The sequence below is a fragment of the Stenella coeruleoalba genome (genome assembly GCF_951394435.1).
Source record: "Stenella coeruleoalba genome assembly, chromosome: 2".
In the NCBI taxonomy this organism is placed as follows: domain Eukaryota; kingdom Metazoa; phylum Chordata; class Mammalia; order Artiodactyla; family Delphinidae; genus Stenella; species Stenella coeruleoalba.
In genome coordinates, this window is record NC_137147.1 from 29386090 (window position 1) to 29403058 (window position 16969).

General features: G+C 45.5%; 1 protein-coding gene across 8 annotated transcripts in view; it reads right to left on the bottom strand.

Annotated features, from left to right (window-relative positions):
- Window positions 1-16969, bottom strand: part of RGS6 (regulator of G protein signaling 6) — a 589735-nt gene that overhangs the window by 83553 nt on the left and 489213 nt on the right. For all 8 annotated transcript variants that reach the window (XM_079914441.1, XM_079914443.1, XM_079914442.1 and 5 more), the window contains exons 11-13: window positions 16346-16444; window positions 14649-14710; window positions 794-904 (exon numbers count right to left, since the gene is read on the bottom strand). In XM_079914441.1, the coding sequence (XP_079770567.1) occupies window positions 794-904; window positions 14649-14710; window positions 16346-16444 (272 nt within the window). The remainder of the gene's footprint in view (window positions 1-793; window positions 905-14648; window positions 14711-16345; window positions 16445-16969) is intronic.

Consider the following 16969-nt stretch of genomic DNA (forward strand, 5'->3'; position numbering starts at 1 on the left):
GAGAAGAAGCCAGAAAAAGAGCAAGAATGAAAGTGAATGAGAGAGAGATAAAGAAATGAAGAACAAATAAAGAGTTGTCTCACCGAGGGGCAGAGGGTACAAAGGCACACCACACTGGGTTTCCTTTTGTAATCGTGAACGTGGTCTAAGTCTCCCTGGGCTTCGGTTCCTCATCTACGAAGTAAACACACTAGTTTCTCTCATCGATAAGGAGCTATGGGATCGAACCATTGCTGCCCGCTATTCCAGAAGAGCAGAGTGATGAAAACCACAGCTCTGGAGCCCTCTGCCTGGGTTCTAATCCTAACTCTGCCACCTACTTGCTGTGTGACCTTGAGCAAGTTCACTAACTCCTCTGTGCTTCAGTTCCCCATCTGTTCAATTGTGAGAATAATAATGTTTACCTCTTGTGGGGATTCAGTGGAAGACACTTACTGTGTGGCCAGCACAGAGTAAGGGCTAGCTATTATTGTTGCTGCTGCTAATGTATAAAAGCTAAACTGACCCACAGATTCTTGCCCTCCAGCAATCAGAACTAGGAAATGTGAAGGACTGTCCCAGTTATCATGACATCTACAGGGTCATAGAGGGGTCAGAGGGAAGCCACAAAGGATCCATGTACAAAGCTATTAGGAGGCAGAAACCATGGGTAAGGAATCCAGTTGGGTGGTTACTTGAGGGGTTTCTGTTCTATTGATAAAAAGAGTCAAATTAAGATAGGGTGTAACATAATTTCACGATCTCATGCATTGCCCCCCGCACTCCCAAACATTAAAACATTTTTTTTTTTTACCTCATCTCTATGTCCCATAAAGCAATATCGTCACTGATCCAGGGATTGGACGGCTCAGCTGGCGTGACCAAAGGGTCATATTCCACATACTGTTCTGTGTAAGCAATTAAGCTGCAGGAGGGAAGCAGAGCCAAGAATGCCACTGATTTCCTATAAAAGCGTGTATTCTGCTTTACACAAACATTTTATCAGTCTTCATATAATTCCAAGTTAAAGGGGAAAAAGTTTACCTTCACTGCCACTTCCAACAAATCCAACTGTTTTCATTTGTCCCTGCTCCCTTCTCATGATGAACATGCTGTTTTCGCATCATTGCAGTCACAGTATACACGTGCATTTTATATCTTTTTCCCACTTAACTCTTTTGCTGAACCTTGGTGCATCCTCCCACGGTTATGCTAGCTTTACTGATACACTGGCCCAAGCCTGCCTATGTCTCGTCCTCCCACATGGACTACAGATCTCAAGGCATCTGGGGCACACAAAGGATGCTACAGTTTTTCTAGGCTGCCAGTGCATCATTCTCAACTGGAGGACTTCTTTATTGTAAAGACTTTAAAATCCTGGCAGACCAAAAGGAGTTAACATATTATAAACATTTTTCCAAAAAGCAACTTAGTTTTTCTAGTTAAACAGCCACAGAATTTAAATAGCCACATAATCTTTTTAAACAAAATTTCAATTTTATCAAAATGCATGTCGATAGTTAAAACAATAAAACAGTACTAAATGATTTCTTTTACAAAAAAGCAATAGCAATGTTTTCTCCTAGCCCTTCTCACAGAGGCACTTACTTTCAGTCCTTATTTCTTTTAGCATTTACCTGTATATTTCTAAATTATATGTTTTTATAGCTGCTCTTGATTATCAATTTTAGACGAGGATTAACTTTCTGCTCACCAGTCCCCCCGACTCACTCCACCATTTCCTCCCATGATCCTCCAAATATAACACTTTTTGTTAAATCAACAGTCAGTGTCCACATTATTAAACTGGGTAAAGATTGTCTGCTGCTGAGCTAAGTAGCATATTACCTTTTCCAAGTGTTCTAACAAATCTGTAAAACATCTAGCAATAATGTTTCACATCTTAAACACATCAGATAATCAAGCAGGGTTGTCTCCCTGTCTCCTGGAGGCCCTCTCCCCAAACTCTGGAGTCCTCTTGCTCGAATCTGGACTGTTTGCTCTATAGGCTTGATGCAGAACCATCATCCTGGGCCTTCCTTCACGTCTATGTTAGAGCCCCAGTTTCCTGGATTCCACGTCTGTCTATTGGTTTTACCTCCTGGTTGTGTTGAAGCACATCCTTTAGTAGTTCCTAAGAAAGGATGCATAAGAGCTAAATATTTTGAGTCCTTGCAGGTCTAAAAATGTTTTCTTTTTATCTTTACACTTGACTGACAGTGCTGGACATAGAACCCTAGGTTAAAAATCATTTTCTTTCACAATTTTGAAGGCATTGCTTTACATTTTTTGATATCCAGTGCTATGCTACTGTTGAGAAGTCTGAATCCATTTTAATTTTTGTTCTTTTGTTTAGTTTCTCTTCCCTCTGGAAGCTTAAAGTCCTCTCTTTATTGCTGTAATGCTCTCAAATTTCACCATGACCCTTGCCGGTAGTTTTAATTCTCCTTGCCAGGCACAACGGACAATCCATAAGTAAAAAAACAAAATTCCCCAAAATCTTATGGTATTTCTTTGCTAATTTCATAACCTTCATTTCCTCTGTTTTCTCTTTTTATAATTTTTTAAATTAAATATTGGAATTGATAATCCAATATTCCTAAATTTTCCCTCCTAATTTTCATCCTCTTTTCTTTTTAGCTCATGGTTCTTCTGAACTTTGTCTTTATTTTTTTCAATTTGGACTATTATTTTCTTACGTTTCCAGAGCTCATTCTTTTTTTTTTTTTAAAGGGCTTCAAATGCTTGGCTTTTATTTATTTATTTTTGGCTGTGTTGGGTCTTCATTTCTGTGCTAGGGCTTACTCTAGTTGTGGCAAGCGGGGGGGTCACTCTTCATTGCGATGCGCGGGCCTCTCACTGTCGCAGCCTCTCTTGTTGCGGAGCACAGGCTCCAGACGCGCAGGCTCAGTAGTTGTGGCTCACAGGTCCAGCTGCTCCGCAGCACGTGGGATCTTCCCAGACCAGGGCTCGAACCTGTGTCCCCTGCATTAGCAGGCAGATTCTCAACCACTGCGCCACCAGGGAAGCCCCAGAGTTCACTCTTGTTTATCATAGTATCTAGTTCTTGTTTTATGGATGAAATACCTTCTCGTATCTCTGAGGATGTTAAATCTATATTTTTATTGTCAGTTTCTTTTGTTTTTTGAATAGTTTTTGGTTCCTCCAAGTCCCCTTTTCTGTTTGTTTGTTCTGATCACACTCCTTTGTGTTGGGGCTCCCTCCGAGAGTCTGGAACATCACTGGACATCCATTTGTGCTTAAAAGTGAGGGACTAAAACCTGCTTGGAGGCTTAGAGTGTGTGTGGAAAGGATCTGCCAACTGATGGGCTTCGTTGTTGGGTCAGGGCAGCTTGCCTGTCATTTCACTAAAGCTCCACATGAAAGATCTGGAGTCCTTCCTCGGGGGATATCTACTTTGCTCTAGAGCAGTGGTAGGCAAATATTTTTCTGCAAGACCCAGATAGTAAATATTTTAGGCTTGGCAGACCAGATGGTGTCTGTTGCAACTGTTCTGCTCTTCTGTTGTAGAACAAGGACAGCCATAGACAATCCATGAATAAATGCATGTGACTGTGTTTCAGTAAAACTTTATTTGCAAACATAGGGAGTGGCCCATTGGTTGTAGTTTGCCAGTCTCTTACCCATGGGCATCTACATCTGGCTCCTGGAGGGCTGAGAGCAGGACAGGGGAGTGGTAGAGGGTCCCACAGCTCAGTACACAGCTCGCTCAGGAATTCTCTTGCTTTCAGCTGGCCCTTCATAATATGATGTGCCTGAGTTCTGAGCTGATGTGACTCAGTTTCTCCGGAGAATAAAGTGCCCATCTCCCATGGTGGTGGTAAGAGGGGAGAGAGGGTCTCCTCATGCGGCACGGATCGAGGGATTCCAAAAGCTCCGGAGACAGACTACCCATTCCCCTGGGGTTATCCCCATGCCTCCTTCTTGCCTTCCATTGTCCCTGGTGCCTTCAAGAGCCAAAGCCAGATTTTGTTGGGCAAATTGGTTTTGTTATAATTCTCCCACCCCTAACATGGAGGTCATAATGTTTTTCACTCTGTCCCCATTCACTTTCTTTTTTATTAAATTTTGAAATATTTCTTGCATTCAGAAAGGCATAAAAACTGTAAGAGTATCACCCTTGTACTCACCACCCAATAAAAAGAAACAACATTACAAACAGAGACAGAGGTCTGCAGTCATGCTCCCCAATTCTTTATACTTTTGACCTTGGAAAAATGTGTGGAAACTGTTAATCCATCCATTTGTTGACCTTGTGACTTCATACCATTTTCATTCCTTTAGTGACATGTTACTTTTGGGAAGGGAGAGAAGACTAACGTACATCCACAATATTACCTTGAATGAATTTATTATAATTTATATAATAATTTGCTTTATATTGGACATAGACTTCTAATTTCTTTTTTTTAGTATATGTAGTGCTGGCTAGAGTAGAACACCATTGTTCAGAAAGGTTTTTCCATCTTTTGGGTTATTTATTTAGAATTAACATCCATAAGTGGAATTATTGGGCCCAAAGATATGAATATTTTTATGGTTATCGATCTACAATAAAACTTTTCCCTAAGCATCACCAGCTTGAGTGTCACCAGTTTCCTCTGCAATGGCAGATTCAGAGCCACAATGCCTGCTACTGAATTGCAAAGGGCAAGCATGGCCAAGTAGCTTACTTCTGAGAATGTGAAGAAATTCACTGGCAGCTCCATCTCACTGCTACTCAAAAGGTGGTCCACAAACCAGCAGCAGGGGCATCACCTGGGAGCTTGTAAGAAATGCAGAAGCTCAGGCCCCACCCAGACCTACAAGTCAGAATCTGCATTGGTAGTAAAATTGGCCAGGTAATTCATATGCACATTAATGTCTGCAAAGCACCACATCCCGTTCTTCAATTTTCTGAGAGGCTCAGGACACAGGATATTTTATTCATCAAATGAAGATGAAGGAGCCTGTGATACTTTTGGTTTTAAATTCGGTCGCAGGCTTCCTAACACCTCACAACGTTCTCACTGTCCCAGGCGTGGACCGTCCCCCTGCGGGGTGGGAGGAGCATTGGTCTAAGTTGAAAAACCTTGCTTCTAGCTGTGGGCCGAGCCATTGAACTGAACTTTGTCAGGTTCACCATATGTTACATAATGGCCTTGATGAGTACTCAGGACCATTTGACAAAAAATAATAGGAAAGCATTTCAAGAGTCTTCCAAGTACCCAAGAACTGTGAGACAGATGACTGCAACCACCACATGCAGCGCAGGCCCACCGTCCCGTAAATCTCCTGCTGCATGTGCATCTAGTGTGAGCGAGGCTTCATCCGTATGAGCCATACAGCATCTCAGGTAAGAGCGAAAGGGAAGGGAGCTCTAAGTGAGCACCGTGGCAGGAGGGATCAGGCAATAATTTGGTGCTGTGACAGCTCCAAGGGGAGTTACCCCTTGGCCACTTGGGCTAATTTCATTCTTCCTGAAAGAAATGGGTTTCCACATTAAGGAATATATCAGTTTCTTAGCGTTACTAGGAAACAAATTACCACAAAATTGGTGGTTTAAAACAACAGAAGTGTATTCTCTCACTTCTGGAGGCTAGAATTTTGAAATTGAGGCCACGTTTCCCTCTGAAGTCTCTAGGGGAGTATCTTCCTCGCCTCTTCCAGCTTCTGGCGGCTTTAGGTGACTGATCACTGGCTTGTGGCTGGATCACTACAATCTCTGCCTCTGTCTCCACACGGCCTTCTGTGAAGACATGTCTGTGTCTTCTCCCCTTCTCTCTCTTATCAGCACACTTGTCATTAGATTTAGGATCTACCTGGATAATCCAGAATGATCTCATCTCAAGATCTTCTGCAAAGACTCTTTTCCTAAATAAGGTCACATTCATTCCCGGGTTCCGTGGGCTAGGGTTGCACATATCTTTTCTCTATTCAGCCCACTGCAAGGAATGTGAAAGCACCCGGATGTGAGGATGGGGAAGGCACAGTTGACACCTGACTCCTCTGTTCAGATGGACACAGTAACAAACCAGCAGCAGGTAACCTAAATCCTATTCAAGGGATGACAGGCTACACTGAGATGCTCCAGAGTGTCTGAGGCATGATGGGGTATTGGGGGCTTTCCTGATTATGAAGGATTCGGGCACCCACAGTGTTCTCAAAATCTGAGATGGAGTGTGTAGTCCATGGGGCTCTGCTCAGCTGTGACCCCTTTGTCCTCCCGGATGTCTGCCTCTGGCTGTTCCAGTGACCTCAGCCTCGGGTGACACTGTGTCTCTAATAAAGGACTTCTACTTGAGCAACCCAAGGCAAAGGCTGGGCCTTCATCTAACTAGTTAGTTACAAGTTATGAGGAAAAAACATTTCTTAACCAGAAGTGGATTTCCCAGAAGTAAAACGTAGGGATGGGAAAAAATTTTCCTCCCCATCTTCCCCCGCCCTGCCTCAGATTTCTGTGAGACAGGCTGGAGGTTTTCCCAGTAGACACCCCTGCACCCCCCAGCTTATATTTTATTAGACCTTGCACGTGGCCACGCCTCCTACCTGGGAAGCCAGGTCCAACCAGCCAGGTCAGGTCCCGGACCCAGAAATGAGTGCCTGGGGCAAGGGGACAGCGGGGAGGCTCAGGAGGGGCTGGGAGAGTACAGTTGACCCCTGAACGACATGGGTTTGCACCACACTGGTCCACCTGTAGGCGGATTTTTTCAATAGTAGATACCACAGTACTACACGATTGGTTGAATTCACAGATGCAGAAATGGATGGCAAGAACAATGGATATGGAGGGCCAATTATACTTTATATAATTTTCAAGTGCATGATGGTCATATCCCTAACTCCCGAGTTACTCAGGAGTCAGCTGTACTCGGGCACTCGAGGAGACTGCACACGGCTGCCTTCTGCTGCAGGAGAGGCAATGAAGGCAGCGGTCCACTGCCCAGCCCACGGCAGCAGAGGCTGAAATGGCCAGAGAGCAGCTGTGAGCACCACAAGCCAGGTCTCTTTTAGAGAAATTTGGGGCTATTCAGAGGAGCGGTTGGAGGAGAGGTGGTGAGATTTAATAGAGATGTTAGTTCAAGAGAAGTGGTTGAGAGCCCGAGGTGGGATAACCACACAGGGGCACAAGACATGACTATGTAATAGGCATTAAGCATGAATGAAGATGTTCCTATGACCTAGCCCTACGTCCTGCCTTCTCAGAGCAGGGTCCAGGCAGGTATCCAGGATATAAGTGGAGGACCACATGAAGAAAGAGCTAAGAACTTCCTGCAGAAACGCCCGACAGTCTGCACCAAGGCAGCAGCTCGTCAGTAGGGTCAGCAATCAGTCAGCCAGTGCCAGTGGTAGCCAGTATTGGTCAGCAGGGAAATTTACTGTAGGAAGAGGAAAAGCTATTTTGTTAAGGTACAGTTACATAAATAAAGTTGGTTAGAGGCTTTGTAAAGGAAACAGTAAAATTATATGGGCATATGTATTTTCAATGTTCTGTCTTATTGGTAGAATTAGGATGTATTGAATCATCAGAATTACTTATATACCTCTCAGGGGTATAACAGAAATTTTTGATCAGCAAGGGACTCGGAAATGCACACACTTTAGAAAGGAGGATGTGCAGTTCGATCTTCTTGAGATTCTAAGACAAAGGGAGAGATTCGGTACTGTATTAGTTTCTAATGGCTGCTGTAACAAATTGGCACATACTTAGTGGCTTAAAATGACACAAATGGATTACCTTCCAGTTCGAAGGGTCAGAAGCCTGAAGTGGGTTTTGCTGGGCTGAAATCAAGGTGTCAGCAGGACTGTGTTCCTTCTGGAGGCTTTAGGGGAGAATCCATTTCTTTGCCTTTTCTACCTTTCAGAAGCAGGCTGCATTCCTTGGCTCATGGCCCCCTCCCATCTCTAAACCCTGCAAACCCCATTCAATGTTTGGGTTTTGACCCCGGTCCCTGACACAGAGCTCCTGAAACCCTTGTAATCTCCTGAGTGATAGGAGTCTTTTGTTCTAATGAGGTGACTCTGGGTGGGCTTATGGATGGCTCCTGGATGGGGCTGGTCACCAGAAAGACCAAGCCATGATTAAAAGCTTGGAGCTTTTAGGCCCACACCCCATTCTCTTGAGAAGGGAGAAAGTCTGGACATGGAATTAATAATTGATCATGCCTACATGAGGAAGCCTCCAAACAATCCCCATAGTATGGGATCCAGGGAGCTTCCAGTTGGTGAACATATCTACATGGGGAGGGTGACGCACCCCAACTCCACAGGGACAGAAGCTCCTGTGCTTGGGACCCTCCCAGACCTCACCCTGTGTATCTCTTTGTCTGGCTGTTCGTCTGTATCCTTTATCATATCCTTTAATAAACTGGTAAGTGTAAGTAAGTGTTTCCCTGAGTTCTGTGAGACACTCTACAGATTAATCAAACCCAAGGAACGGGTTGTGGGAACCTCTGATTTGTAGCCAAGTTGGACAGAAGTTGTGGGTAACCCAGGAACCTACTATGACTGGCATCTGAACTGAGTTGGGAGCTGTCTTACGGGATTGAGATCTTAACTTGTGGGATCTTACACTATTTCCAGGTAGAGTGTCAGAATTGAGTTAAATTGTAGGACACCCATCTGGTGTCAGAGAATTGCCTGGCGTGAGGAGAAAAATCCCCACACATCTGGTGTCAGAAGTACTGTGACACACTGCTATATATAAGATAGATAACTAATAAGGACCTACTGTAGAGCACAGGGAACTCTACTCAATACTTCGTAATGGCCTATATGGGAAAAGAATCTAAAAAAGAGTGGATATATACACATGCTTAACTGATTCACTTTGCTGTACACCTGAAACTAACACAACATTGTAAATCAACTAGACTCCAATAAAAATTTTTCAAAAGTACTGTGAGTGTGGCAGTTTCAGAGTAAAGGAAAAACACAGGAAAAGGAAGACTGGAGTTTTCCCTACACAGCATCCCAAGAGTGAAGTATGTATGTGGGATCTGGTTTACAAGGCAGGTGAGGGGAAGATGGAAAGATACAGTTAGGCTCCAGGGAAAATGGGCAGTGAGGGGCGGCTTGCAGCTGTGGGAAATGATTAGTCAAGGAAAACAAAGGCATGGGATACAAAGCCTTATGGGATAGTGACCATCATTCTTACTTTAGAAATACAGCACAAATGTGCTACTGGATTCCTTAGGAAACTGGGGGCCTCTCAGCGGGAAGCAAACCTCGAGACTGAATGTGAGAAGGGGTGAAAAGGAGAGTGTGTTTGCACACCCTTTGATATATGCACTTTCTAAATGATGATGCACAAAAGGGAACCAGGTAGGAAGAGCATCTGATTAGGAAGGAATGAAAAGCAGAGCAGCACTTCAGACACGGAAGAAGAAAGTTTGGTTCTCATTAATTCATTCATCTATTTTTTTTCACGTTGGAGAAGATGGGGAGGAGAGACAATATGAAGAAATAATTCCTTAATTATGGGTCACCCAGAGAAAAGATATACAATAGAGAAACTCAGGATGAGGGAAGGGACACGGAGGTGAATTTAGCCCCTCAGAAAGAAGAGCATATACCAGGCCAGGTATTGCGACCCTTCTAGATCTTGGTCTGGATACAGTCACCCTGGCTACAGTGTTACCTCTGATGGTTTCTCTTCTATCACCTAACGTGAGAAGCAAGGACCCTGCGGTGTCTGGAATCACATAAAAGCAATGTCATAATGACCTCTTGTGTCCCTTTTATTCCTCCCTGAAACTATCATTAGACATTAAGTTCACGGACCTCTATCACCCTAGCATGTTTTTAATAGACCCTTAGGGTATGCAGTCCCTTGCTGTCTTATCTCATTTCATTAATTACATTTCATGATCACAGAGGGTCAGGAAGCAGAGGAGGAACCAGCTCCAATTTCAGGGTGCAGCAGTGATCTCAGACATGCTCAAGCAAGGTGATGGTAAAAATTCAATTCAGCAGTCAGCTGTGATGCACAAATGGCTCCCAGGGATGGGGTAAGGATGAGCCGAGTACAGGAGCAGCTATAAAATGACACAAAGCCATCTTTCCATGTGGGGCAGCACGGTGTGATCCAGGCAGTGACCGGCTGGAGCTCAGTGCCACTAAGGGTGGGGAAACATAGCAAAATATAGAGACTTTTCGGACAATTTTGAACTAAAACATATAGATTTTTGCATTCTCAAAGTTGGTTTGTCCAGTGCTGCAAGGCTGCGGTGAATAAAAAGTGGACCCCTTGAGGACTCTTGCAAAGAAGACTAAGACCTCATCTATTTGGCAACTTCAACTACTGAGGAAACACAGGTAAGATAAGTGACCAAAAGGGGCTCTGAGCAGAGTCTACAATGAAATAAACTCTATGCCCCAAGGCTCACTGTCTGTTATTTGGAAGAGCACACCTCACGAAGACTCTTTCCTCTTGCTTTAGGATGGAGAGTAAAGAACTTGATTATTTGATTTCCTGGTGTGCGTAGATCAGTTTTAAAAATGGAGTCTATTTCCCCAGCTCTTGAATCTGATCTGAGATTGTGACTTGCTTTAGTCAATAAAATGCAGCACAAGTGTCAGAGTGCCACTTCCAAGCCTCAAGAAGCTTTGCATGCTTCTGCTCTCTCTTGGAATCCTACTATCCCCAGGTGAACAAGGTCAAACTAGCCTGCTGGAGGATGGGAGACCATGAGAAGGACTGCCCAATGGTCCCAGCTGAGGTCATCCTAAACCAGCTGAACCAAGCATGTGAGAGACCCCAGGCAAGATCAGTAGAGCAGCCAACCCAATCCATGGAGGCACGCAGACAAGAGGGTGGCCCAGTGGACACAGACATGTGCACATAGACGTGTGAGCACACAGACTGGCACATAAACATGTGACCAGTAGTAAATGCATATTGTTTGAAGACACTCAGTTTTCAGGCTTTTTTTTAGGCGGTTTGTTACTCAGCAATAGCTAACTGATACACCTGGCCTGGTACAGGTTGGAAACGGGAGTTGTTTAGCGAGGAAGAAGGGCTACTGGAGATAAGTCATGTTGACGGGAACAAGAAGACAAAGCAGCAACTAAAAAGCATAAACAGAGACTCAAAGAACATAATGGTCTGGGGCCGTTTAGGGGAAGGGAAGCATTTTGTGGCACTTGATTCTGATCACTGACTGAGTTTTAAAGCACAAAATAAGAACACTGACCCTGAGTTATCCAGAAAACTTAACTGAAATGCAGTGTCCTTTCTTTAAGAAGGCAAGGGCATGTTTAAGAAATATTTTCATTCAACACAGTTAAAATGAAAAGCTTAAGGTGTTAAGCATTATTCATCTGGAAAATTCATCTGTGTGTGCAGGGACCATACTTTCTGAAGCAAAAATTGGGTGACATTTCAGACAGACTTTTGTGCTGCTTCCAGGAAATGTAGTTTGGTTGCCATGATGTTGCAATTTTGGGGACATTTGACCACTCATAGGGACAATGAGACAAAATAGGTGAAATCAGGATGACCCAAGCAAGTCTGTGCAGAAGAGCCAACCTCTTCACATAGGGCCCCTCCTTCCTCAAAGGTGCCGGGTTAATGGTGCCATAGGAGGCACCCAGGGGAGACACACAGATTGCAGGCTGCAGGGCCAGCCTTCGGCTGCCTGCGGGGCTCTCTGTGCTGGAGACTGCAAAGAGAGAGGGTGGGAAGAATTGCGCTAACACAGAGCTGCCATCTGCGGGGCCAGCCTCATTCCTTGGCCTGCCCTCTGCTCCTCTGGACACCACACACCTAGTTCATGCAATTCCGCTCCTCGCCAAAGCACCACACTGGAAAATAATAACAATCGTTCACATTCATTGAATGCGCTGTGTCAAGCACTGGATCAAGCTCTTGCCGTGGATTCCCCCGTGAACCCTATTAGTTAAGTACTACTGCTCTCTCCCCTTTCAAGAGGTGGAACAGAGGCAGAGAGAGGTGAAGCAAATTGCCCAAGGTCGCACAGTTAGAAAATGGCAGAGGCAGAATCCACACCCAGATGACTGGCTCCGCACCCACCCCCTAAATTGTTCTGTTCTGCTCCTTCCGTTTGCAAAGTTTCCTTTTTCTCTTCCCAGCTGGGTCTGGCTGCACCCTTTGGCCCAGCCTTGACTCTTGCCTTTTTTAGAACTGGACCTTTATGATCACCAGCCCTCCTGCCCTCTCCCCAATTTCAGTTCTCAGGGAACTAAGTGAAAAACGATGTGCACCTGTTCTCAAGGGGCTGCGGTCCTTTGCCTGATGGCCTCTGGCTAATTACCACCATCACCTGGAGCGGGCCCAGGGAACCCAGATCCGTCAAGGGGAAGTGGCGCCCACCTGAGATAGCTCAGTTGTCACCTCTGGCGAGCAGAGCAGTCGCACCCAAGGCCAGCTGCCAGTGCCACCTCCCTGTCTCCACCCCTGCAGAGCTGCTGACAGAGAGCAAGGCTCCAGGCTGCTTTATCTCCTGCTAACACCCGTCTCCTCTCCCTCCTCCTCTATCTGGGGGTTTCCTTGTGGCTCTAATGAAAAACCCTTGTGTCACATTGAAAAGTTGCCAGTTATTGCTGCTGGGAATAAAGCGCAGTCTCTGCTGGGTGGGGACTCGTGAAAGCTTCGAGCTGCGGAGAGAGGAGCGCAGGGCTGGCATGAATAATCTCTTCAGTGTGAGCAGCCCCTGAAGCATAATTAGATGGTACCCCGTGGTAAACAAACCAACAATAGGCGCGTCCAGCTCCCCTCCCCCACCGCGGCTGTCTCCTTTCCCGCCTTGCACACCTGCACAGCTGGCCTCCCTCGTGCTGACTGGTTTGGGATCTTTCCTTACACCCCAAAGATAAGACCAAGCTGGGTGTCCCCTTTGAGGTGAGCTCTCAGGTCACTGTGGGTGGTGGGCAGTGGCTTCCCCAAATCCTCGGAGACCTGGTCAGTCCACCGCAGAGAATTCAAACTGCAGGTTCCTCGAGCTACTCGGAATCACTGAATCCAATTCCCTAGCACTACGGCTTGGGAATCTCCATTCTTAACCCCCTCGTTCACCTGGATGATCACGCTCAAAACCACTGACCCCAGCAGCCAGACCCAGGGAAAGACGCTCCCGCGTGCATGCTCTCCTAGGACTGCAAACTTTAAAGTGGCCTTGCAAGGCTAGCTCTGACCCTCACAGTATCCCAGGACAGCCATTTCTGGCTGTCCCTTTTTCACAGAGAAAGAAGCTTGTAGTTCCTCACAGGCTATGACACCAATGGAATCAAGGTCCTCCCAGCTACCTCACTAACAAGCACTCTTCTGGGACAAAGGCAACCACAGTGAGATCTAAAAAGCAACCTGAGAGCCTGTACTCAGGAAGCCCCACATTACGATAATGGGGTGCAGTGGCTCCCCAGCCGCCAGGCTAAAACTTGTAACCCCAGAACACTCGCCTAGTTGTGAGCTGCAGCCATGGCAACGTTCTCAAGCCCGTGCATTGGGGAAAATGGGAATATCAGTGATTCTCAACGGGGTCGAGTGTGTCCCCTCCTGGGGACATTTGGCAACGTCTGGAGACATTTTTGGTTGTCATAAACTGTGAGGTGGGGTTCTGGCACCTAGTGGGTAGAAGTCAGGGATGCTGCAAAACATCTTATCATGTACAGCGCAGCCTTCTGCGACAAACAAGTATTCGGCCCAGAATGTCCTGGAAGAGATACAAGATGCCATTAAAGAGATGAGCCCATATCCAGGGATGTCCTTGGCCACCTGAGGGTAAAGTGTGAATTCCGGTTTGGCGTTGGGTGTGGCGTTTTCTTTGCCTCAATCTGCTGTTATTTATCTAGAAAGAAGATGTGATGAACCCAGGGGCCAGCAGAGACAGGCTTACAGGTTGAACACACAGCCAGCCCTCTGTGTGAGGTGGGCTTAAAGGACCCACTTTACTGTTATAGCCAATAAATACTAAGACCCGGCTTAAGCCCTTGAGCTTTCAGATATTGGTCATTGCTTTACCAGTAGCATCTGGATGAATAAACCTTCAGCTTCAGATTTATTCCGTACAGACTCCCCAGGTGGTCCCCCCTCTTCACGGGGAGTCCAAACACAGACCGTTTCGTTGACAAAATTGAGTTTCCCACGAGTGAAAAAGGTGCGACGAGCTCCTGGTGCAGATTGTAGCACAAATGCCCTGGCGGAAGCCAGGCTGGACGTCCCAAATATTTTCTTTACAGTTGAGTCCATGCAGTTGGCTGGTTGATGGTGTGTGGAGGTGGAACGCCTCCTGATGGACCGGTCCCCTCCTGTTTGCGCCGCCAGCACCTCAAAGGGCATACGTAATTTCTTTCCCCTTATAAAGTGAATCTGGGCATTTTATAGCCGAAAAGGGAGCAATTCCATTTGAATTAATCAAGAGGCTGAAGGTAAAAGTGCATTAGGTAGCTTTTAAGGACGTTCTTCCTTGATTGACAAGGTCCCTCGGCCACCCCCCTCAAAAGCTTTAGCAACAGAACATTTCTTGACATCACTCAGGGGAGGTCTGCTATCTCAGCTGTACTCACACAGGGTCTGTGGTTTTTTCACCCATCAGTTTAAGAAATGACTGTGGTCTGCCTCTTGGTACATGCTTGTTAGCCATAACACTGTAACATTTCTCCTTTGTTAAATTAGAAGAAAGTAGTAATATTATTAAGGGGAAACATACCTTTCAGCCACTTTGGACATTTTTAAACGATGTCTGTCAATCTGTGCATTCAAAAATGTTATCTGGGGAAAGGCAGAACAGAAGTGTTAAGACCAAACTGGAATTTCCCCCCTTCACCCCAGGAACCCAAAACCCGTATTTCTACCAAGATCCAAACACCTCCTCTGGACAGACTTCTCCAGTCCTCCAACTCGACACTCCAGCAACCATTTTGCCCTTTTGGAAATTCCTACCCCACTAAGAAACACACCCTACAATTTAGCCTACATCACATATTCTCCTGTGTTGTGTTACAGCTTAAGTTTTTTGTTTTTCTTAAATAGATCTTTATTGGAGTATAATTACTTCACAATACTGTGTTTCTGTTCTACGATAAAGTGAATCAGCCATATGCATACATAGATCCCCGTATCTCTTCCCTCTTGCGTCTCCCTCCCTCCCACCTTCCCTATCCCACCCCTGTAGGTGGTCACAAAGCTCTGAGCTGATCTCCCTGTGCTATGCTGCTGCTTCCCACTAGCTAAATATTTTACATTTGGTAGTGTATATATGTCCATGCCACTCTATCACTTTGCCCCAGCTTCCCCCTCCCCCCACCCCGTGTCCTCAAGTCCATTCTCTATGTCTACGACTTTATTCCTGCCCTGCCACTAGGTTCATCAGTACCATTTTTTTTTTTAGATTCCATATCTATGTGTTAGCATACAGCATTTGTTTCTTTCTTTCTGACTTACTTCACTCTGTATGACAGACTCTAGGTCCATCCACCTCATTACAAATAACTCAATTTCGTTTCTTTTTATGGCTGAGTAATATTCCATTGCATATATGTGCCACATCTTCTTTACCCAGAAGTGAATGAAAACTTAAATATAGTATATATTCTACAAAGCTTAGCAACAGCATGGAGGTAACACACACACCATAAGGATCTGGTTTGGCTAATCTCCAGTGATCTCCTACCCAGCTTTCACACCTACCTCATGCCTATGTGCTTGGTGTACTTAACTGGCACTGAGTAGCTATTTTCCATACATCTGTTTCCTTTTCCCCACTCAATAATAAAGTTGTCAAGGGAAGGCACCTCACAGTTTATGCCTTTGGGTACCCCCTAGAAGTCAGTAAAGCATAATGTAAAGTCAAGTCACTTCATTACCAGTGAACCCCTGGAAAGCAGTAATGTAATTAGGCATTGTCTGTGACCTGGGTTGACCAGTTAACTCCTCATCATGAAGGAAGATAACATGGAACCAAATAATGCTGAAATGGCATCGTGGGTAGGGTTTGCTTTATCTGTCAACCTTTGTTTTGAATCAGAGCAATAAAGCTGGTGGTCCTGAGCTGGCTCACTCTGGAAGTGCAATACAATTTTAAGGACGCTGTGACACGAGTCCCTCCTGCCTCCAGCTCCCACAGCATCTTGGGGGAAACCCGACTACGGCAGTCAGCCCATGGTGTTGGGGTAACTCATTTATGTCCTTTTCTAGTAACTGCTGGAGTAACTTGGTGGAGAATTTGTCTTCTCGAGGCTCCGTGAATTATTCACACACAGTGCCCAAAGGTTCAAGTCACCCACAGCTGGGTTCCACTGTGCTCTCCAGGAACTCAAAGCTCACTCAGCCTCCAGAGGTAGACATTCAAAAGGTTTTCAAGCTGGCCACATCTCCTCCTTAGAGTGCAGTAGCACATTCATTCACCTGTTTCCGGATGTCCTCTTTTGTAGTTTTCCTGATTGGCTGACTGGGGACGTGCACTGGGCTTTGCGACTGGGATTCTTCAGTCACGCCGTACACTGACTAGAGAAGAAACAAGAATATTGAATCATGCACCCTCAGAGTTGAAGGGGGTCCGAAGGGTCAGCTAGCTCAAGCGCTCATCTGATGCTTCCAATCCCCTCCATGACATCCTGACAATAAGTGAGTGGCCTCTGCTTGAAATTCTCCAATAATGGGAACTCTGCCTCTTGAGGCAGCTGGTCCATCTTTGAGTTACCACTATTAGAAAATCCTTCCTTTCATTGAGCTTAAATGGTCTCCTTGTGTATCAGTGTTTCTCCAGATACAGTCCATAGACCATCTGCAAAGAGTTATCTTGGGTACTCGGTAAACAGGTACATTGCCGAGTTCTACCCAAGACCTCCTGAATCGGAATCTTCATGGGTGGGGTTCGGGAACCTGCGCTTTCATCAAATGCCCCAGGTGATTCTGAGACACAGGAAAGTTCAGGAACAATTCCTGAAGATTATGCAGGAAGATAAAGATCCCCTCTAGATTTTCTGTTTGTCAGCAGATGACATGCCTGTCTGGTACAAACTTGAGATG